The 23,372-nt window shown below is 46.6% G+C and overlaps 1 protein-coding gene across 2 annotated transcripts in view; it reads left to right on the forward strand.

Moving 5' to 3' along the window:
• MYO5B (myosin VB) overlaps window positions 1–23,372 on the forward strand; it is a 153,250-nt gene that overhangs the window by 40,347 nt on the left and 89,531 nt on the right. For both annotated transcript variants that reach the window (XM_083882829.1, XM_083882830.1), the window contains exons 5-10: window positions 10,165–10,321; window positions 12,291–12,434; window positions 13,958–14,039; window positions 17,589–17,696; window positions 19,664–19,773; window positions 22,178–22,443. In XM_083882829.1, coding sequence (XP_083738955.1) covers window positions 10,165–10,321; window positions 12,291–12,434; window positions 13,958–14,039; window positions 17,589–17,696; window positions 19,664–19,773; window positions 22,178–22,443 — 867 coding nt within the window. The remainder of the gene's footprint in view (window positions 1–10,164; window positions 10,322–12,290; window positions 12,435–13,957; window positions 14,040–17,588; window positions 17,697–19,663; window positions 19,774–22,177; window positions 22,444–23,372) is intronic.

Below are 23,372 nucleotides of genomic sequence, written 5' to 3' on the forward strand. Positions count from 1 at the left end.
TAAATAAGGCTGAATCCTGTGTTGTATTAAAGGCAGGGAAGGGTTTAGTCTCCAGAGGAATGGGAGGCTGGCTGGGGGCTTGCAGCTCACCAGGGCTGTGCAGCAGGGATCATCCCAAAAATAAAGCACTGGTCTAAAAAGGGAGCCAGAAGAAAAATAATTTGAGAGCCTTGAATTTAGGAAGTCGCAAAACTGAGGGGGTTCTCTTCTGCTTAGAGTTAAAAGTGAGATAGGGGTGGAGGGAGGAGGTTTTGCAAGAACTGTCCCATGAACATGCTGGTGCTGATGTAAGACCTCAGGGGTTGATTTTCTTCTCCCGAGATGATATATAGGAAAAAAAATAAAATTGGGAGACACTCCAGGAAGTGCTTCCCAAGAACTGGAGGAGAGACCCTTCAGTCTTACTTGCTGTAGGAGGGAACAGAGATATTCTGGAGATAAGTGGCCAACTAATGAACTTCTTTTAAATGTAATTTTTTTTTCCTTTTTTGGCAATTTAGAATAAGGGCTGTGCTATACGCTAGCAGTTTTAATAATAAATGAGACATCTCTTATAGAAAAATCATAAATACTCATAAATGGGACAGAACTGGCATGGGAAAGCTTAAGGTAGAGAAAGGCCAGTGCCTTACTGAGAGTAATGAGCGTGTGTGTGTGAAATATCACTGACCAGGAAGGAGGGATAATACCCTACATGGAATATATAACTACTGCTGTGATGCAGAACTATTGGAGCTCTGAGGGGAGACAGCTGTAACACCAAGTATCATTAAACATTCAAAACAGCATTTATGAGGAGCATAATTACAACGGAACCCAAAGACTTGTGATGGGCCTTGCCCATCTCCCAGTCACTGCTTGCCACCCCCCCATCCTCAGTGAACTTTTTTGGGTCTTGGGATGGGGAACCCCAAGCGTGGTTTCTGAAAATCCCTTTCTGGGGTTTTCCTGTTGTTCATCAGTTAGTCAGATGGTGATGTGGGAGCTTTCCAGGCAGCAATAGCTTAGGATGGTGGTCAGTCAGAAGGACCTTCTTTCTGGGACTGGCATGGGGTGGGAGAACAACTGGCTTGTCCTCCTGGTGCTCCAAAGCTGCTCTGTTGGCACAGCACCCCACGGTTCCTTCCTGCACGTGGTGCTTTTTTGGGAGGACACAGTCCCAAGCCTCCTCCCCCTGCAGTGCTCCAGCAGCTTGCAGGTGGCCTGGGCTGGAGCCAGGGATGCTCTGTGGAGTGATCCCAGCACAGAAAAGAACATCAGGGTGCCAGAGAGCCGAGAAAACCGGCCGGGTGCGTGTTTTGCCCTCGTTGGGAACAACACACAAAAGAATTGCTGACCCCGTTTCCGTGAGGCCGAGGAGGAGCTTGTGTTCCTCCCTGACAGGGTGTGCAAAGCATCAGTGCTGAGAGAAGGTCATCCAGACTGGAGACAGCCCAGCAGGAACATGGAGCTCTGAGGGTTTTCTGTGCTGGTGGAGAGGCATTTCCAGCCAGCTGTGTGAAGCCTTTGGGGGAGAAGGGGCATTAAAGGACCTGTGGGAGGCTCAGCACTCCTGTGGGGGATGGTTTGGGGAGCTGGAGCACCTCATGGAAAGGCTCTGAACTCTGCAGAGATGCTGTGATCTGCTCTGTGGGGTTTGGTGTTGGTGTTAGGGATGCTGGATGGATGGGTCCCAGTGTGGGACAGGGGGAGCAGCCCTGCCTGCTGAGCTGGTGGTGACTGCTGTGCCTGGTGTCCAGGCATCCTTCTGCCTGCTCATCTGTGGGACCCCTCCAACCTCTCTGGGCATTCCCCAGAGTCCTGCCCTGGAAAAATCTACTGCTGGAATTCTGGAAACTTGGATTTTCGGGTTTTACAATATAGTAATGTGTGTGAGTCAAGGTGGAGGATTTTGGGTGTTGTCTAAGTCCTTCTTCTTCACCGCCTTCTTCCTTCTTCTTCATGGGTTTGGGTGGTTTTCTGCAGTGGGTTGATGGAGTCCACATTGCAGGCTTCAGGTAGTTAGTTATTGGGTTTAAAGTGAAAATGATTTAGGTGGCATTTCATAATTGGACAGGTTGTCCTTGGAAAGACTCTGTAGAGATAGAAAGGTAAGGCATTTTACCTTGTGTCTCTAGCTTGCTGAATCGAGCTCACAGCTCATGAGTCTGTAAACAGATAAGATATAATAAACAACCAAGGCTGAAATTGGAATCTACGTTTCCCATGTTATTCACCTTGGCAGAGAAGAAGAAACCAGAACTGTAACAATCTACCATAGAGTTTTCCACCCAAGCTGAAATAAAAAACTTCCTCCATGGCACCTTGCAATCTACCCGTCTTATTCTCTCCCCATACCCCTAGTTCTCATGGTTTCTTCTTTCCCCAGTGCCCCATTGGTTATGGTATCCCTGGTGGCCAGCCCCGTGTCCCCTGTAGGTCACTGCCCTTTTCCCTGCCCTTTTTACCCCTGTGCCCTCAGACCATTGGTTCCTATCCTCTGTTTAGGCCTGTGCACAGCACATGGCCAGGTCTTTTGTCCCTGATTCCCTTTCAGCATGCTGGAATAAACCTCACTGGAACTGATCATATAAAAAGCCTTTCTTGCCTCTTTTTGCTGAGCTTTGGTGTGTGTGTGTAATGCATGGACCTGACTGCTTTGCCTGTATCCTGCCCAAGCAGCTTTTCCACAGGAGATGATTATTGGGAAATAGGTAGCAGCTCCACCATCTAAAATAACACTGCTACACTTATTCTTGCCAATTTTGGGCCAAACTTCTGCTTTTAGGCTTTTTCCCAGCAAATGGGGCATTGAAGGCCACATTTTCTCTCTGGCTCCTTGCTGAGACCCAGGGGTGTGTGAGCAAATGGGCTCCAGCGCTGGGCAGGGTGGATCCTGGGGGAAGCATTGCCCCCAGTTCATCTCAGAGTCATAGAATATGCTGAGCTGCAAGGGACTTTTAAATGAGTATTTTAAAATAGTCATTTTAAAAATGAGTATCTATTAGACTTCTAGAGTAGGTATCACCAGGGTAATCAAGTTCAACTCAAGTCCTCTCCTTGAAATCCAGCTCTTTCTTTGTGACCAGAATGTACTTTGGAGCTCTGATGTGGGTGTAGATTGCTGGTGAAAACAGTGTTATTTTCCCCCACTGGTACATGCCACTGTATGAGAAGTTATCCCTGTAAAAAAGAAATTACTTATGTTAAATATAGTTTTCTGTGTAAAAAAAAGAAGACCAAGGAAAGGTTGTATAGGGTAATCCAAGCCATTTATGAAAGATGCAGTGTAAAAAATGACCCAAATGAAAGTGTAGCTTGTGAAAATCTGTCCTTATTGTGTTGCTGGCTTCAGCAGCTGCAGCATAAAATGTGCATTTGCAGCTGATATTTGAAAATGCAAACAGAAAACAAGTCTTGAAACATTCTTGTTTGACTGGATAAAAAATATATTCTTGGGTTTCTCTGAGGGAAAAGTGTAACTGCCCCTAAGTTGTGGTTTTCTGTTTGCCTTGAGTGACAATGCCAGGGATTCTAAAAATTAGAGCCAACAAATAAAAGAAGCTGCTGCCACTCTCAGCAGTGATTCTGCCCCAAATTCCAGTTATCCCACAGAAATGGGAACAGCTCCTGGCTTCAGAGGCTGTTTCAGAGATGGCTTTTTTCTGTATTACAACACTACAACACTCTGATTTTCACCTCCAGAGTGCAACTTCTGTTTGTTCATTTGAAAGTAGAGTTGTGCTGTCTCAATTTTACATCACTGTCACTAGCACTCGAGGGATGCAATCCACTGGTAATTAAATTATTTCATTTTTTTATATTTCTAACAACAGGGTGCAGTAGCAATGCTCATTCTTAGCCTTTGCAGCACTGTCAATGGAGAAATGCATTGGGGCTTTTGTGAGGGTTCTCATTGTGGTCAGGCTCAATTCAAGCTGCAGTGCTTAAAGGATTTTTAATCTTCAGATTGCTTTATGAACACTAATCCTCCAAGCAACCTGAAAGAAGTAGGTTAAATATGATTTCCATGGTGGAGAGACTTACTGACTTGTTCCACGACACAGAGAATTAGTGTCAGATCTGGGATTAAAGCTGGAGTGACCCCTGACAATTTTTCACAGGGTCTGGCTCTGCCTTCATTTATTCTAGGTCCTTTTTCCTCTGTGTTTTTAGTGCAACTGGGTTTGCTCCTGCTGCAGAGACTGGGATGAAGTTGTGCAGTTAAGCTGCTTGTGCCAGTGGTGGTTTTCTGTAGGGATGGCTAGGAAAACAAATCCTAGATGTTCCAGGTCCCTTCTCATGTGTTTGGATTATTGCTTTAGAAAAAGCTGATTTTGGAAAAATTCTGACTGGTGGTATGTGCCTGAAGAACATTTGGGGTATGTTTGTCCTCAAATACTGTTTCCCAGCAGTGTTTCTGAAGGCTGAGGGTGTAGATATCTGCATTGAGGTGTTTCTTCTGTCTCAGGCAGAGGGATGGTGAGAACCATGCCTGGATTCAAACCCTTTTTTATTGCAGTGGCTCGACCATCCCCTTTTCTGAAGTGAGGATTTTCCAGGGATGTTCTGTCCTGGCTTAATTAGATAAAGTGATGGGAGCACTGGGCAGTGTCACACCTGAGATTGCTCTGATGCAGTGGAGAGCTGTGTCCAGCTGGGCAGCTGGGGGTGTGGATCCTTCTCTACACCTTTCCCATACTGTTTGCAGGCTCCTCTGAGGGCAGCAGTGTTCTCTGCCTTGCTGGAAGTGAAGCACTGACTGCTTAAACAGGCAGTGAAATACATTCCCTTGATGTAAAGGCTGGCAATTAGCAGCCAGTGCTAATCAGCAAGTGCCCTTTTTCTTCACAGCCAACCGACTCTTGTTTGCCTTGGGCAGCACCTTTAGATGTTGCCTTTAAAAAATGTTATCTATTAGGCTTTTAGAGTAGATATAAAGAAGGAATTTTTACAGGTTGCCAAGAGCAGCTGGGGCTGCCTCAACCTTGGAAATGGACAAGTTGGATAGGGCTTGGAGCAACCTGGGGTAGTAGCAGGAAGGTGTCCCTGCTCATGGCCTTTGCTAGATTGTGGGAAAGATGGAACAGGAAGGACTGATGGATATGATTGTATGGTAAAAAATACTGCAGATGTAAAACCTGTGAGTGAAATAGAAATGAAAGCCAGTTTTGAGATGTGACCATGGCAGGCAGGAAAATGGTGATGAGCTGGAGATGGGTTGAAAGACAGGAAAACAAAAGGACTCAGGAATGTTGCCTTTCCACCCTGCCAAAGGCATCAGGTAGAAAACAGATCAGAAATGTAGCTTTTAGAGTTTAGAATATAAAATGCCATGGTAATGTAGTAGTTCTTATAGGCTGCATGCAAAGTTTGTAGGTTTTGTTTCTTGCACGGGTTGGTCACTGTAAATTAGAATATTTAACACAAAAAGAGATATCATGTATTGTAACAAGGTGATCGCTCTCTTCTCTTGCTCTTCTCTTTTGCCCTTCCCCTCTCCTCTCTTTACTCTCCTGTTCTGCCCCTCTGCCCTCTTGCCTCTCCCCTTTTTCCCCTTACTCTCTCTTCTGTCTCTCTCTCTCCATTCTCTCTTTAGGTCTTTGCTCCAGCCCAGGCTGGTGGCTGAAGGCAAAGCCCTCTTTACCCACCACCCTTGTAATAAACCCACATGTTCCTAGAACATCTCTGCAAAGTTCCTTGTCCCAACCATCCATGGAAATTTCTACACTAGATGGCCTTTAAAGGTCCTTCCCTAGCATTTCTATCATTCCATGATATTTTTCATGTGTTGTAAAAGGACCATTGACTCCCCTCTTAGTTTTGCTGGGCTGGAGACCTCACCCATCTCTTACTGCGTGTGGTATTGAGGGGTGTTACTCTTAATATGGCAAATCCCTGCAAAAAGGTGTGTTACCCACCTCCAAAGCACCTCTGGAGCTGCTCTTGCCTCTTGCATTGAAGAAACAGTTCTGGATTTTGTTCTGGTTGGACTTCTGCTCCTTGGTAGGTTTTTTTGGTTTTTTTTTTTTTTTTGCCTCCCTGATGGGTAGTGGCTGCAGCCCAGATCATGGTGCTGGTTTTCCAACATTGTGTGAGGAGCCCTGATGCACTTTGTGGCAGCATAAAAAGCTGTGGTGGCAGCCCTGAGGTGCACAGGAGCCCCCTGAGCCCCAGGAGGAGCTGGGGCAGCACTGCCATGCTGCAGCAGAGGCAATATTCACCCACAAAAACTTCATTTTATCCAGGTTCTTTTCAACAATAATTTTCTCCTTGCGCTGGCACTGCCAAAATTGAACGTATTTTGAGCAGCCTCTGTTGCACACTGTGCCTGCACGGTGGCCAAACATTTCAGGGTCTTTTATTCCACACTGAACACAAACACCTCCTGCCTGGCTTTAACCATTTCTGCTGCCTGAGCATTCTGTTTGCTGCCAGCTGCTCCGTGGGGCTCATCGATCTTCCCCTGCTGGCACCAGCAGTTGGTTAACTTGTACACTGAAGAAAGGAAGGGCTCTGCAGGCTTTTTTTATTCCTGAAGGCTTTTATTCCTGAAGGCTTTTATTCCTGAAGCTGGAAAATAAATGTCTGAACATGCATTATCCACCAAGAAAACTCAGAAGAGACACATTACTGCAAGTGTAGGCGGTTGAGTGGCCTGCTAAGAGCAGCTTTCTTTTCATTTTATGTTACTGATATAATCCATAAGTTTTCTTGTGCCACAGAGAGCTCACCTGGCCTATTTCATGTTGCAGCACATCAGCCATTAGGGCAAATTCTTGAGGAGCTCTGGAAAAAAATGGGACCTGGCAGAGTGGCTGCAGTAGCAGTAAATTGTGTTGGCCATGGTTTTGTCATTAGGCTCAGTGTATTTTGGCAAATGTCTGTTTAAAGAGAGAGAAGCCAGGGGGAGGCATAAAGCACTCACAGTGCCACTTATACAGGCATTTTTGTGATGGGATCTGAATCCCAGGGGCTCTGTGGGTCTGGGTTGGTCCTTGGCTGGGCTCTCAGGTGGGTTGGTCTCTTGCTTTCCCCAGCCTGGCCCACCCCAGTAGTTGGTAAAAGAAGTTATAAAAGAGGCCAAAATTGGTAACAAGAACTCATAATTGTGAATCTTAAATTGAAAAAAAAAAAAAAAAAAAAAAAAATGGGTTACCAGATACTGCCTTGCAGCAGTGCTGTCTGGATGCCAGGTAATGCATCTTTTGAGATTTTGGCCTCATTTAGCTGGAGACTCACTCCCAGGTGGGTGGAGCTTTTATCTTACGGCTTTAAGAGAAAAGTGGCAGGGAAATGTAATCTGAAATGTGCCACTTGGGCCATACCTGTCATGCAGAGCAGAGTGAGAAACAATAACTCTGAAATAACTTTAAGTCAAGTGTAGCTCTAAGCCCTGCCAGCTTTGCATTTGCAGGGCTCCTTTTGCAGGAATTTTGGTTTTCACCTCTCCCTTCTGCTCCTGCCTCACCTCTGACCAAGGGCAGCCTGTTCATCCACCCTTGCAGCCCATGCCAAAGCCTCTGTCTGTCCCTTTCTTGGCAGCTGGCAGGAATCCTGTCTGTTGGATCCTGCTGATGGCCAGTGTGGGATTCCACTGATGGAGCTGAGCAGGAGGGTGTCCACGAGTGACTGAACCATGGATCCATTTAGGCTGGAAAAGGCCTCTAAGATCAAGTCCAGCTGTCAGCCAGCACCAGCAGCATGTTCACCATAACCATGTCCTCAAGTGCCACATCCACACTTCGTTTGAACACTTCCAGCCATGGGGATTCCATCACTTCCCAGCAGCTGTGCTGGGATTGACAGCCCCATCCACCAAGAAATTTTTCCCTTCTTTGGCACAGCTTGAGGCCATTTCCTCTCCTCCTTTCCCTTGTTCCCTGGAAGGGAAGACTGAGAACCCACCTGACTGAAGATTATCAAACCCACCTGACTGAGGATGATCAAACCCACCTGACTGAAGATGATCAAAGCATGAGGGGGAGCTTCAATCAGAGTTCAGCCAGAGGTGTAAACTATTACAGCCATCAGCTGTCCCAGCTACTATAGGTTCATCCAGCTCTTTTCTAGGGCTGGTGCTGAGTTTCCCTTCCCCTCTGTGGAGCTGGCACTGTTTTTCCCCTGCTGGCTGCCCACACCTGGTGGCTTGTACTGCTGGGAGAGGTTTGCTGCACACCTGTGCAAGTCCTGAGGTGTGAGGCTGGCACATTGGCAGCCCCGTGCCTGGATCCTGCCAGCTGGCTCTGGGAGAGCCCTGGTGGCTTTGCCAAGGCCTGCTGAGGGCACGGTGCTGTGACTTAGCAATAACCAAGCTGTCCCCACCCTGGATGAGTCACCAGGAACACAGGCTCAGAGATGTTGGCTGCCTGGCTGAGGGCATGCTCCACTCACAGCCCGTGTTTCTGCACTGCTGCCTGATTGCTGGGGTGGATGAAAGCTCCTCTTGCCTTCCTGGTGGTTGGTATCCAGGAGAACTGGCTGGCTGGGGGATTAAGATACGCTTGGTGAATTGGTGTCTGAAAAGTAGAGAGAGCTGGAAATTCTCTTGTCAGTCTGCTGCTGCTGAAAGCGTCTCAGAGTTTACACCACAATGTTACACGTGACTTGGCTGAGGTTTTTTTTGTCAAACCAATTACCTTGAGCCTAGAAGGAATTAAGATGTTTGTGCCTGACAGTGGAGGGAAGTAATGGTGTGGTGTGTCTGTGCTGGAAGGGCAAAAGGGGTGTATGGCAATCATTTAGCCTCTGTCTTTATTTGGTACAAACTCAAACTGAGTATCTTAAATTGAAATGTCTTTTGATGGTGTTTCCTGATGTCAAGAGAACTGCAAGGTATAAATTTATTGTTGTACTTGTGTATGGGATTTTCTGTGCCTGCTTTCAGCCATGATTCATGAAAGCCAGGGCAGAGTCTGGGGAAGCTTAAGTTGATCTTACTTAAAAACACACTCAATTACGTCCCTACAGCTTACCCAAGAGCCCGGGTATTTTGGCAGCTTATAGCAAATCCTGCAGTGAAAACTCTGCCCTTCTCAAAGTCTGCAGCCAAACTGCAGAGGTGCTGGGTTTGTTGTGTGCTGATGATGTACCAGGGAGTGAATCCCACAGCAGCAGAGGCACTTGGCCCTGGAGCCAGCAAATAATTTCCTGGAGGGATGTAGTTCTGAAAATGAGCTCCTCTTACTGCCCTGGCCCTTTCTTTGCCTTGCAGCTCAAGCATGTTAAACAGATTAATTACTGGGATGTGTCTGGTGGGTGCCATGCTGGGAAGGACTGACTATTTCATGGTGACTTGTGCAATGCGTTTTGTATGAATGATTAATTTTGCAAGTGGAAAAAAGGCATTTGGAAGAGTTTGTGCTCTGTGCAGGGCTCGGAGCTGCGTGAGGTGGTGCATCCTCAGCTTCTCCATGCAAAATCCTGTGCCCTGGAGGTATCTGGTGAAGCACCTCTGCACTTCAGATCAGTGACTTTGCAATGTCACAGGATTTAGGGATGAGGTGCTGCTGTGAGTCTGATGTCAGGCATGCTTTGCTGTTGTCAAAGTTTTAACCACATGTTGGGAGTTGTGTGAAAATACTGATATTCATATAAATTGCTTAGAGAATCAAGTGATTTCTTCTGTGTCCCAGTTTTAGGATGCTTGATTTTACAACTTCAGTATTTTTAACGTGTTTTGAGTGTAGAGGGATCTTTGTGGGTAACTGTGTTTTAAAAGCAAGTTTCACGAGTTGACTGTGTTACAATGAGCAAAATCTCAAATGCTTGAGTGGTGGGGAGAATTAAATATCCAGTGTTAGGAGCTGATACTCAGCCAGTGCCTATTAATAGTTCTCCAGACAAATGTCCAGCAGCAGAGGTTGGGTGTTGTGGTGTGTAAGAAATGGGTTTCCCAGAGTCTCAGGATGAAGGAGGCAGCAGTGCTTCATGTTCTGTTCCTGTTGTCTCTGCGGGCCTCTGGAGATGTTCTGGAGATGTTCAGTGTCCTTTATGTTTTCTCTGGGAAGTGTCACAGCTGTGTATTATTCACTGTCACTTTTGTAGTCCAGGAGAAACCCAAAGTCTGTAACGTAGGTGACGACAGGGTGAGGGACCAGCGAAGAGGGTGCAGACAGCTGACAAGATAATGGACTAGCTTAGAGAATTTCAGCTTCTGTTAACTTTGCTGCTCTGGCTCCCCAGGGATGAGAAGAACCAGTCCATCATCGTGAGTGGGGAGTCGGGGGCAGGCAAGACAGTCTCTGCCAAGTACGCCATGCGCTTCTTCGCCACCGTCGGGGGCTCCGCCAGCGAGACCAACATCGAGGCCAAAGTCCTGGCCTCCAGCCCCATCATGGAGGTAAAACCTGCTCCCTGTCCTTGGTCCTGCTTGCCTTGATCCCTCTGTCTCTCCCTAACTCTTTCCTCTCACTCTCTAAGTCACAAGTACAGTGAGAACCCCCAGGGATTTGCGGGACAGGTCTGATTTACAGCTTAAACAGAGTCCTGGAGCTGGGCTGAAATGCAGAAATGCACTGACAGCCTCCATTCAGACCACCCCAATTGCACCTGTGTTTGATGGTCTTAAAACTGAGCCTGAGTATCCCCAGCACACCACCAGGAACTGGGCCTTGATGGGGCTCCAGAGTGGAGAGCCCAAGCAGTGCAGCTGGCTTTGTTAGTGCTTTATCATCTTCTTCCTCCTTGTCACTGCGTGGTGCCTCCTAATCTTCATCTTTCATTGTACAAACATGGAATAGGAAAGAAAGGGATTAATCTACTTGAGATATTTAAATTCATTTTTATTTTTGTTAGTTTTCTGTTGCTATCAATCTCATATTGGCATCTTCGCCTAGGCAATAGCAACAGGAGAAAGGATATAGTCTTAAGCTGTGCCAGGGCAGGTTTCAGGCTGGATATTAGAAGGAATTTCTTCATGGAAAGGGTGGTCAGGCATTGGAAAGGACTGTTCAGGGAGCTGTTGGAACTCCCATCCCTGGAGGTGTCCAAGGAAGACCAGGACATGGCACTGAGTGCTCTGGGCTGGTGACACTGTGGCCATCAGGTGACAACTTGGACTCAGTGGTCTGGGGTGAATTTTTCAATATAATTGATCTGTGATAGAGGAATAATGAGTCTCATTATAGGGAAACCCCTGCTCTGAAGGAAAGGAATTCTTCTTATAAATACAAAAAAAAGGGGAAAAAGCAGCTTTGTTTCCTTTCACTGAAGCCAGATGCTGAAAATAAATGTCTGAGTGCCTAAATCCCATTTTCCAAACAGTTTTGGGAGCACAAAATCCTTCCAGTTGATTTGGGCTTCTCCAAAGTCCATGAAGCAATTCTTGTGTGACTTCCTTTTCAAGGCAGGAGCCAGCAGTGCTGCTTCAGTGGAGAGTGGTGTTGTCCAGTGCTTCACCTTAGGCTTGGCTCAGCCTTTAGGGAGCCTCGTGCCAAATTGTCTAAGAGACAGAGAGGTGGTGGCTGATCCAGGGTGAGGAGCAGCCTGGCAGGCAGCATGTGTGGTCTGACATCCTGCTGCCCCATGGGGGTGAGCACCAGTGCCCAGAGCAGTGGTGGTGCAGGTCAGCAGTAAGAGAAGCCAGCAGGTGTGTTGCTGATGGGGGAAATTGACTGGTTTCCTGCAGGTTCACCCCTGGTAAATCTGCTGCCTTACTCCTTTCCTCACCCATCTCCCCCTGCCTCTGTGAAATGCAGCTGCAATACCAGGGGGGCACGTAAAACCATCCAAGAAAAAAAAATTGATAGTGCACACTATTTTTCTGTATGACCCCAGAATTTTATTGCTCTAATTTTCCTGCCCGTGTTCAGTTCTGGCTGTAATTTCTAAGTGCTGAGGCCAGGCAACCTGCCTGTCTTTATTGGAAATTGATGAGAACATTGCCTGTGCAGAAAAAAACATAAAAGAAAACTGCCTGGTTTGCAGAAAAACCCTGAGTTAATTGTGCATGTGGGGGGAGGAGGCCCATCCAGGGAAGCTGGTGTTGACTTTGAGCAAAGGTGGGAGCATCCTATAGAGAAGAACATGAATTTTGAATTTTTTGGAATGTAGATTATTTAATTACTATACAAACAGTCATTTCTGTTTGTATACATTTTTCTTCCATAAAAACTCTGGAGACTTCACATTTTCAGTGAAGAGTCCTCCCCAAAAATCACATTGTTTCTTTGCCTTCTGCATCTGGCAAGGGGTTTTCCTCAAATCCTCCTATGACTGTTGACATAACACTGATTGCAAATCCGAGTGTTTAAAAAAAACCTCAGAAATGCAATTAAAATTTAATGTTTAATTTTGTTTGTTTTATGCAGGCCATTGGAAATGCTAAAACAACCAGGAATGACAACAGCAGCCGCTTTGGGAAGTACATTCAGATTGGCTTTGATAAAAGATACCACATCATTGGTGCCAACATGAGGACCTATCTGCTGGAAAAATCTCGGGTTGTATTTCAGGTGAGGAGCTGTGGGACTTTTTTTCCTTTTTTCTCTTTTGGGTGTTCTGTTCCAGGAATTCAATAGTCTGGGTCTTTTCTACGGATTTAAAAAACAAACAAACAAACAAAAAAACCCCAACAAAAAAACCAAACCAAACCAACCAACCAAACAAAAAAAACCCAAAACAAAAACCCAAAAAAAAAACCCTTTAGAGGTAGAACCACAAAATCATTCAGGTGTTGGTGGTGACCTTTAAGACCATTGAATCCAATTGTCTTCCCAGCACTGCCATACCCATTACAGAATCATCATTATGGAATTATTTGGGTTGGAAGGGATCTTAAAGATCACCTCATTCCAACCCCTGCCATGGGCAGAGACACTTCCCACTATCCCAGGCTGCTCCAAGCCCTGTCTGTCCAGCCTGGCCTTGGACACTGCCAGGGATGCAGGGGCAGCCACAGCTGCTCTGGGCACCCTGTGCCAGGGCCTCCCCACCCTCACAGCCACCAATTCCTGCCCCACATCCCATCTGGCCCTGCCCTCTGGCCCTGGGAAGCCACTGCCTGTGTCCTGTCCCTCCATGCTCTTGTACAGAGTCCCTCTCCATCTTCCTTGTGATCATGTCCCCAAGTGCCACCTCCACATGGCTTTTAAACCCCTCCAGGGGTGGAGACTCCAGCACTGTCCTGGGCAGCTGTGCCAGGGCTGGACAGCTCTTTCCATGAAGAAATTGTTCCTAATATCCAACATAAACCTCCCCTGGGACAGCTTGAGGCTGTTTCCTCTTGTCCATCACTTTCTTGGTGGACACAGCTTCCAGATATGTCTTTTGAACTCAGTCTTGGAGTTCAAAAGACACGTCTTTTTATGTTCCAGTCATGATTCCAGCCTTATGACCCTCGTCCTGGGCTAAGATGTACCTGGGAGACTTTTTAGATGAAGAGCCAGGGAGAGCAGATTGCAGGCAGCAGTGTTCAGTTTTGAAGACGAAGATGAGGCAGGATTGGGGCCGAGAAGGCTGATGTCTCTACCACAGCACATCCCTTGGGTTTCTTGTGCAGGCTTAGGAGAGGCTTTCTTGGTTTCTGCTTGGGATGTAGATCAGAAGCTGCCGCAAAAAAATGTTGTCCTTACACAAAAAAAAAAAGTGCCCCAACTACAAAAATCTTAAAAAAACTAATGACTTTGAGAAGCCATGAAGAGTAAAAATACCTTTTTTTTATATTACTGTGATTTTGCACCTCAGTGCTTGCTGCTTCATTTAGCCTGGCTATTCCAGAGAGGGATTAGATGTGGAAGGTAATACAGAATTATTTACTTTCATTGCCAGATAGGCGACTTGTGTTGGTCAGGCTGGGCACCTCCTTTCTCCCAGGTGGCAGGGAAAATGTCCTTGTGCTGGTGTCACTGACAGAGTCTCGGTGGTGGGAAGCAGGGGGTGGTACCAGGATGGTCCTTGGCTCGGGGGCCACCAGTGTGAGGGTGGGGACACTGCTGTGACCTCTCTGTGCCTCTGGTGACTCGATGTTTCTCTGCAGGCAGAGGACGAACGCAACTACCACATCTTCTACCAGCTCTGTGCCTCCTCAAGCCTCCCAGAATTCAAAGACCTTGGACTCAGTAAGTGCTGGCACATCCCTGTGCGCTGCTGGCTGCTGCCTGCCTCTGAGGGCAGCAGGGGAACCTGCTGGGGTCAGAAATGCAGGTCCCTGCAGTGATGGGAGCAGGGGAGGGAGGTGAGATTGAAGGGCTTCTGCTGCTGGGTGGAGCACAGCTGTGCTCACCCCATCACCAGGGGTGTGGCAAGTCAGGTGAGGGTGGAGAGGCCCTGGCACAGGTTGCCCAGAGCAGCTGTGGCTGCTCCTGGATCCCTGGGAGTGTCCCAGGCCAGGCTGGATGGGGCTTGGGGCTCCCTGGGATAGTGGAAGGTGTCCCTTTAAGGTCCCTTCCAACCCAGAAGGAGTTTGTGACTGTGCGATTTTGCAAAATCAGCAGCAGAGCTGCAGTGAAACTACATTGCTGTGGTATATGCCTGGTGATGCAGGGAGATCATGTGTTAATACCGTACCAACCTGGCATGAGGTGTGTATTTTAAATCAAACCTGAGTGTGGGCTGATCTGGCCAGTGTCTTGGCAGGAGTGGTTGTCTCCTTTGAATTAATTTTTTTTTTTTTAATGGCTAGCTCCTGGAATGGGTTGGGTTTTTTCCCCAGGATTTGCAGCAAAACCTCTGTAGAACACCTAATTCAGAGGGTTTGCACTCGCAGCAGATGGTGCAGGGATGAATTTTAATTATTCTTTAATCTTGAATATTTGTTGTTGCTTAGAGAGAAAAGCCAGGTTTAAACCAGGCTTTTCACCTCTTTTGAATAGTGAGCAAAGCATTTTCTGGTCCCACCACAGGGTCTTGCAGAAGTTGCCATTCATACTAAAGTGGAATGGCAGATAAAGAAAAGGGCTTTCAGTTTTTAGGTAATTCTGAGCTTGTCTTAATGACCTTTTGGGTCACATTGCCCACACAGAGCACATCACTTCAACCACTTCCAAGAGTTTCTTCCATGGTTGCGTGCTTCATTTTTAAAAACACACCCTGGGTAACAATGATGTCTGCTGGCATCTTAAAATTCAGACACAAATTATTTCAGCTCCGTCTGGGAGATGAGTTGGCGTGTGAGAGCTCCAGCTGTGAAACCACTGCACACTTCTTGGGAACATGTGGATCAGGGGAAATACCAGTCTTACTCATCACAGCCCTCTAAAAGCATCATCTGTGTTTGTGGTGACTGGTAGGAGTGGAGGCTGAGAGGGCTTTGCTGTGCTGCTGCATCACCCAGGACATGTTTATGCTGTTGTGACTTTCGACTTCAGCATCTCGGGGGTGAATATGTAATAGTAACAGCTGGCAGTGCAGGAGGAGTGGGTGCCAGGGCCACTAAGCCTGCAGGGAAGCCTTCTTGGGTCATTTCTAATCAAAATTTGGTGCCAGTGCCTGTCAGTCTCCAGCTGCTCTCCGTGGCACTTTGCATTTGCTGTGTCACAGCGTGCACAGGTGCCCATCAGGTGTTGGAAAAGAAGCAGTTCTTTCCAAAGGTGGAGGTTTGTGTCCTTGGTGTTTTTGTATCCTCTCACCTTGCAATAGCTGAACAACACCTCCCCAAAGTGTTTTGGTGGCTGTCAGATGTGGGGCTGCTCACAGACTGGGTAGGGACAGGGGTGAGGGTCTGTGAGCTGCTCCTGTTGGTGTGACACAGGCTCTGCCTTGGCCTCTGGGGTTGCTGGGCAGAGATCTGTGGGTGCAGAGGTGCACAATTCACTTACTTTTCTTTCTTTTGAGTGATGTTTTTCATTTCCAACTTTGCCTTGGATTTACTGGCCTGCTTGAAGATGACTAGTCAGAACTCAAATTTATTTCCCCGTGTGAGCTGTACTTACCTGTCAATGTCATCTTCCCAAGGCTTGTACAAAACAAGAGGTGTCTTGATGTGAAAATCCACTTTTTATTACTCATGGAGAAGGATGTATGTTTTTCCATCTAATAAAACAGGAGCTGTTGCTTCTCCTTTGGGTCTTGCACATACAGAGAATTGTTATTACTTCCTTTTATGTTGCAAGATGCTGGAAAACAAAAACAGCCTCTTAAACACACACGAGCCCAGCAGAGCAAACCAGTGTTGGCCTCGGTCAGAGTGATCTTGAAGGCTTAATTTTAAACTAGAAAGTAAATATTTGACTTTAAACGGTGATGTGCAATGCAAGTGCCTTTTGAAGTGTGGTGTCTGGCCTAATGATGCCTGGGCAGTGGTGCAAGGCGGGAATGTGTTTTATTTGTTTGCAATGAATCAAAGGCTTTGCGTGGTCGTTAAAATAATTACGGAGATCTTGAAATGTGCAGGTTGAAGTCAGTTGTGCCAGGGATGAACTTGAGGCTGAAACAGATCCCACAGTGGGAATGTTTAGAATTGATGTCCTGGTCCCATCAGCCACCACCAGATGCCCTGGCTTCATCTCTCAGGGCAAAATGCAGCAGCATCAGGCTGTGTGGGTGTGATGTGCTCCACCATGGGCTGGGTGAGCTCCTGTTGTGCTGGGGGACCAGGAGGGGCATTGTCTGCCTGACCCCAACCAACATTTCCTGCCTCTTGTTCCTGATGCTCCAGCAATGAGTGGAATTACCTAAACCTCTGGGTCGCAGGGCTTTGTGTGCCAAAAAGAATTAAGTGTTTTTCTTTATAGCCTGAAAGCACAGTTAATGCAGAAGCCTGTGGGAGGCCTGGGAGGGGATGGGGAGCTTCTGGTGGCGATTTGAGTCAGGAAACGTGCAGATTGCAGTGACTTTAAAGGTTAGCACTAGGCTGGTATGTAACACAGTAGGCTTTTTCTCTATATTCATGGTGCTTGGGAAATACGTTTGTCTGTGTTAATGAGTGTGTTTTGGCAAATGACTCCTACTCAGTTCAAAACAGGCTGTTGCTGAGAGCTGGTTCTGGGTGGGGTGGGGAGGCTGTGCAGGGATGGACAGGGGACAAGCAGGGGACAGGGGACAAGCTCTGGGCACACTCTGCTGCTCTGGGCCTCATGTGGGGCTTGCTTTAAGGAGTGGGATTACATGTGCAGCTTTCTTAAGTGGACACAAATCCTGCAATCTCCTCTCGGTGCGTTTGCATTGGAAATGCCTCTCAGGCTCCATAGGATTTATTGGTGTCATGCTGGAGTAACTTTGCTAAAGCACAGATGTTCAAGTGGTGTAGTGCAGGCACTGTGAGCCATTCTCCATTCCCTTTGCTACCAAGGATTAAGGCTTTGTGTAGAAAAGGTGTTGAAGTACCTGACTCACTCATGGATGTGTAAAATGGGATGAGGACTTGCTGAAATGGTATTTGAAATGGTCTTCCCCCATGTGCTGGAGCTGTTATCAGAATCCCAAATACACCACAGTGCTGTCCTGGCTGAACTTGCTATGCCTGGAAAAGAGGTTTCATCACTGCAAGAAGCAGCTACAGCCACTTCCCAAGGTTTTGCTCCATCCATCCCTGAGCAAACTGTGGTTCAAAGGACACAGGTGCCCTTCAGGGGTGGGGGACAGGGAGCATCCCAGTGCAAGTTCTGGGCAGTGGCTGCATGGGGGGAGCACTGCTTGCTGATGTATTTCTCCTCTTTTTTCTCTCCTAGCATGTGCTGAAGACTTTTTCTACACTTCTCAGGGAGGTGACACGTCCATCGATGGTGTGGATGATGCTGATGACTTTGAGAAAACCAGGCATGCCTTCACCCTGCTCGGTAAGGGGTTGCTCTGCTTGAAGCCTGCCCTGCAGGAGTCTCTTGCAATTGTTTTCAGTGTTTTGCCTGAATTATAACGTTCCTGTTGACCTACTTGGCTTTACTTTGTTCTTCAGTAGGAGCTACAGAAGTGTTTCCAGCATCTGTCTGTGAGGCAGCAGTGAAATGGAGAAGGAGGCAGAATTTAAGAGGAGCTTAAACCATTCTGAAGTCAAAGCAGGGCTGCAGTATTGACTTGCTATTTTTTTACCCTGTTTACAAGCAGGAAAAGAGCTATTACTCTGCAGTTCAGTCTGTGTTGTGGTTGGGGGTGATGTCACTTCTTGGATCACAGCGTTGTACCGAGTAGCTGATTCCTGGAAATAATGAGCTGAATACATCCCTGCTGTGCAGAGTCCACATCCACATGGCAGCTGCAGGAGCTGTGGCTCTGTCCAGCCCCCGTGCAGGCAGCAGGGGAGCAGAGCCTTCAAAAGGAAAAACAACCTGGAAGAGCAAAGCTGCCCGGTTTATTTGTATTTATTTGAAACCAAGTTTGTAAATCCTGGTCAGTCTCGGTGCCCTTTGGTTGCATTTCACAGGCTGGGAAAGGAGCTCATGATATTCACAGTTGCCTGTGAAATCCCCTGTGCCTGCAGTGAGTGTGGGGACTCGCTGAGAGCTGTAGAACTGCAATTGCTTCCCCAAAATTTGTCCTCTTTGTGTTTTAGATGGGTGTAATCTCTTTTCCCTTTGGGGTCTCGTCTTTGCTCTCCTCTTGTTCAACTTGTGTGACTTCTGTTAACTGCTCAAAAGATATGATTCTTGTTTGCTGCAAACTTGCCCATTGGACTGTAATCCTCAGGGAACTCTTTCCCCACCCCCTTGGCATGTGTAGTCTTTCTTTGCTCTCCTTCTCTGGCTCCCCAGGCAGCTCCCCTGTCTCCTTGCTGGTCCCTGTGAGAGCATCTTCCTCTGGGGCCACTCTGGTGAGGATTTTCTGTTCTTCAGGTGCTCCTCTGTCTCTGCTTTTCCTCATTTTCCTCCAGTGTTTCTCAGCTCTTCTTCTGTTCAGGGCCTGGTGAAATTACTACTAGTTTCCAGTTTTGCCTTTTTTTGTGTGTAATAAGAAGTGAAATTGGTCTGCAAATCCCCAATCCCAGCCAGGCTAAACTGCAATTAGGAGTTTCCAAGCAAGAGTAGAGCATTGCTCCTTTTAGTAACCTTGAAACATTTCCCACTGTGCTGATAACAGGAAAGTCCCAAGAGAGAGAGAAAGGGAAGCTCTGGATAATTCACAAACCAGCAGGTGATGTCTCAGACCTTGGGTGGGTAATTAGGACACCAGCCCTGAGCACAAAAGGGACACAGAAACCCAGCTGGGATGTTAAAGAACTGCGAGATACAGTGAGAAGGCCATGTGCAGGCTGCTGCTGAGCAAAGCTCCTGCTGGGAATGCCTGTAAATCGTGGGAATGCCTGTAAATAGATCAAGCAATATGTAAATAAAATATATAAAGCAATAGCATCTTACACCCCCAGTGAAGACCCACAGCACGTAGCTCTTGTTGAGACACTGGGGAGGGTAAGGCAGAGCTCCCCATCACCTCCTTGCTGCATCCAGCTGTGCCACCAGTCTGGAGGCATTGGCAGGGCTTTAATTTCCCCTTCCTTTTGTGGGACGTTTGCAATAAGTTGTAATTTCTGTGCTTTGGTTGTGATGACAGACAAACAACTCCTTGTTCTGTGGAAGCTGCAGAGCCCCTATAACTCTGATCACTGTGGAGCAGCACCCTTGGGCTTCTGTGTATTAAACCCATCCACGTTAAAATTGAGAGTTAAAATTGAGTGTATTTATTGGAAGAAGCCCCATGATTCTGAAAACCCATTGCCTCAGAAGGAAATCAAACACTGCAAGCCACCTCCAAATAAACTTAAAATCACATTTCATTTTCTGTTGCAACAATCAGCTGTCAATTGTTCCTGCAGGGGTGAAGGAGTCTCATCAGATGACCATTTTTAGGATAATCGCTGCCATTCTGCACCTGGGGAACTTGGAAATCCAAGGGGAACGGGACGGGGAAGTCTGCAATGTGTCGGTAGGTCACTCTCAGGAGGAGGCACGTGGGGAGCTTGGTGTGCTCAGGAGTCAGTCCATGTTCGTGTGTTGAGCCTCACAGCACTGCCCTTTTCCTCCTGGTTTCCTTGGCTTTTTTTGTAAACACACATTTTTTTGGTTAAAAAAAAAAAAGAAAAAAAAAGAAAAAAAAAGAAAAAAAAAGCAGAAGTTGCTACTTGCTTTGTTTGTCCTGGGAAATAATGCATTATTCCCTCTCTTCAGACAGCCTGCAAGCAAGATTGTTCAAAAAATTGCCTGCATCCTTTACATCTTTACATCCCAATCCACCTTTAACTCTTCCTGCTCCCTCAGAACACCCAGTGCAGGGTCTTGGGGACTTGTGACACTGATGGTGACACCAGTAGAAAGTGTGATGATTTACAACCACTTCCCTCCAGGCAAAGCCACGGAGCTGCTTCTTGTAATGTGGCCAAAAGAGCACTGCATAGTTAATTAGCAAAAATAAGTAACACTTAAAGATGCCTTAGAGGCGCTTTTTTCTGTTTCTGTGTTTGTTCAGAGGTGGGGAAAAGTAAAACAATTATATGGAAAATACTGTCCTGTAAATTATCATTGCATCCCAGGCTGGGTCGTTTGTTGCTAATTAGAGTATTAAAAGGGTTCTGCACACACTTTAGTGTTGCCCTTGAGATAATGCGGTGTTCAATGAGTGAGATGCTGGGAGTAATTTACTTGATATTTGGCAGCATGGATATGTGAAAGCCTCCTGCTTCAACAGTGTTGAGTTCTGTTAATGAAGTTCATGTTGTTTAATTACCTTCAAATGTAATTGCAAGGTATTAAATCAGCTCTGGTACAACCTTGACTCTGTGGTCAGAAAGGTATCGTAGCAATAAAACATCCTAGAATTCTTGTAAAATGCACTTTTTTTTCTGCACCCCAACCCCTATCCAGCATTTCTAAGTACACTTACCTAACTGGAAACAATTTACTTCCAAGAGATATGTGTTATTACACAGAGGAAGGGGAAAGTTTTCTCATTTTCCAAAAAGGCAGTGCCTGCTATCTGACAGTGATAGAGACTCAGAACTGCTTTGTCTTAATTTCAGAGCAGCGTGGGTGTGGGGGGGGAAATACATTGCACTAAACAAAATGAATTTCATGTTTCATTTTATTAATTGTGCATAGCCTAAGCCCTTCTGGTAATGCACGATTTATAACTTTGTTATTCAGGATGAAGTTGTTTTGTAAAAGGCATAGTGCCATGACATACCCTAAGCTTTAGTCTGAGGCATAACCAGGGTTGCTCTGGGGGAGAGTGCAGTGGCAGCTTGAGGAGGAGTGAGGTGAATTCTTTTTCCTGTGGAAATCTGCTCCTTGTGAAAGCTGAGAGCTCAAAGATAACCAGAGCAAGGCCAAGCCTTGGTTCCACCGCACAGAGCTCCATGTGAGCTGTCCCACCCTGTCTGTGAGGACTGGCACAACTGGATAGGTGTCACTGCTTTCCTGTCCCCCACAGAGGGACACAGCTCTCCCTAGATAGTGCCCAGATAAAAAGCTGCCATTCCTTAGGCATATCTGTGAATTTGGGTGTAAAACTGCCAATTTGGGGTGTCACCAACCTGCTGCCTGTCTTGGTTTGGAAAAGACAGGTGTCTGCCAGGGAAAGCTGGGGCTTCCCTTGGAAGGGAGAATGTAAACCCCCTCCCTCCAAATTATTATAATTTTGCAATTAGGAGCTTTCAGGCAAAGATATGGGAATAGGAACAACAGTTCTTTACTAGGAATATTAAAAATTACAAATGTAGTAGTACAAAAAAACCCCAAGCAAATAGACAAAAATCCTAGAAACCCTGACAGTCAGAATATGACCTGACACCCTGTTGGTCAGGGTGTTGGGAGCAGTCCAAATAGATCCTCCTGCAGTGACAGATGTGGTTCTGTTGGGGTAGAGATGATCCTGTAGAAGGGTCCAGTGCTGGTGAGATGGGTCCAATGGGTCCAGTCCTCCTCTGGGAAATCCAGCAGAATAAAACAGGCTGCGCTGCTGGTCTGAGTCTCAGTTTTTATCCAGGTAGGAATGCTGGGCTCCTCCCCCTGGGTGGAGCATCTCCCAGTGGGATGATGTAATTTTATCAGCTATGCAGTGAGCCTCGATGGCCCATTAACAGCAGATATTCCTGTGGAGGGAAGAAGGGTTGTGGAAGAGATAAAGAACATTGCTCCTTCTGGTTTTGGAGATAAGGAAAATTGTTCCACCTGGCCCATTAACAGAAAGACACCTGCCCCCTCTTCCCTGGAGTTACGAGCTAAAGAAAAAAACACCTCTTCAACAGATTGGGAACACAATGCATACTTTTGGCTACATACTCCATTGCAACCCAAGACACTGACTTTCCTTCTGGTCCCCCCTCTTTTCCCAGAGTGAGGACGAGCACCTGAGCAACTTCTGCAGCCTGCTGGGCGTGGAGCAGGGGCAGATGCAGCACTGGCTGTGTCACCGCAAGCTCGTCACCACGGCCGAGACCTACGTCAAGAGCATGTCCCTGTCCCAGGTGGTGAACGCCAGGAACGCCCTGGCCAAGCACATCTATGCCCAGCTCTTCAATTGGATCGTGCAGCACATCAACAAGGCCCTGCACACCACGGTGAAGCAGCACTCCTTCATTGGTGTGCTCGACATCTACGGGTAAGGCACCTCCTCAGCTTGCCAGGCTGGCTCAGTTGTGATGGTTCTGGCTTTTTTTTCCTCTGACAAAGTTGGGGTTAATACACAGGAGTTGCAGTTTCGTGTTGGGACTTGGTGTTTATTATTTCTTACCTATATTACGGTCTCACAAGCTGCAAGTTAGAAAAGTAAGGGGAGACAGAGTACCTCTAACTCCTTCCGTTCTGGCTTCTTTTTCCTCTGCCAAAGTTGGGATTAATACATGGGAGCTGCAGTTTCGTGTTGGGACTCGGTGTTTTTTTTTGGTTTTTTTTTTTTTTTTTTTTTTTTTTTTTTTTTTTTTTTTTTTTTATTTTATTTTATTATTATTATTATTATTATTATTATTATTTTTTTTTATCTATATTACAGTCTCACCAGCTGTGAGCTCTACCTAGAAAGTTAAAAAATGCAGGTAAAACGGAGTACCTCTTAACTCTTTCCAAGGTTATTTAAGTGCTAATCACCCAGTGACGAGGTGACACCTATATTTTTTATATTTCTGACTCAGTAATGACCACCCAAGACCCGCAATGTGGAGCTTTTTCACCCAATTACAGAAAACCACCCAAACCAATGAAAAAGGAGGAAGAAGAAGATGAAGAAGAAGGACTTGGACAATGCCCCAAATCCTCCATATTGCTTCACAAATACTACTATATACTAAAATCTTAATTTCTGTGTTTCCAGAATTCCAGCACTCAATGAGTCCTTTATAATTTGTCTTCCCCTTCTTGCAGAGCACACACTGCTTTGGCTGGTGGCAGGTGATGGGAATGATAGAAAGGAACACAAAAAAGTACTGTGTAGTTTGGAGTTTTGATCCTCCCTCTGAGTGTGCAGCCTTCAGCACAAAACGGTGCACATGGGTCTGTGTGAGCCCTGGGTTCTGGGATTTGCCTCCCACGCCC

This window comes from Zosterops lateralis (genome assembly GCF_965231275.1).
Source record: "Zosterops lateralis genome assembly, chromosome: Z".
NCBI lineage: Eukaryota > Metazoa > Chordata > Aves > Passeriformes > Zosteropidae > Zosterops > Zosterops lateralis.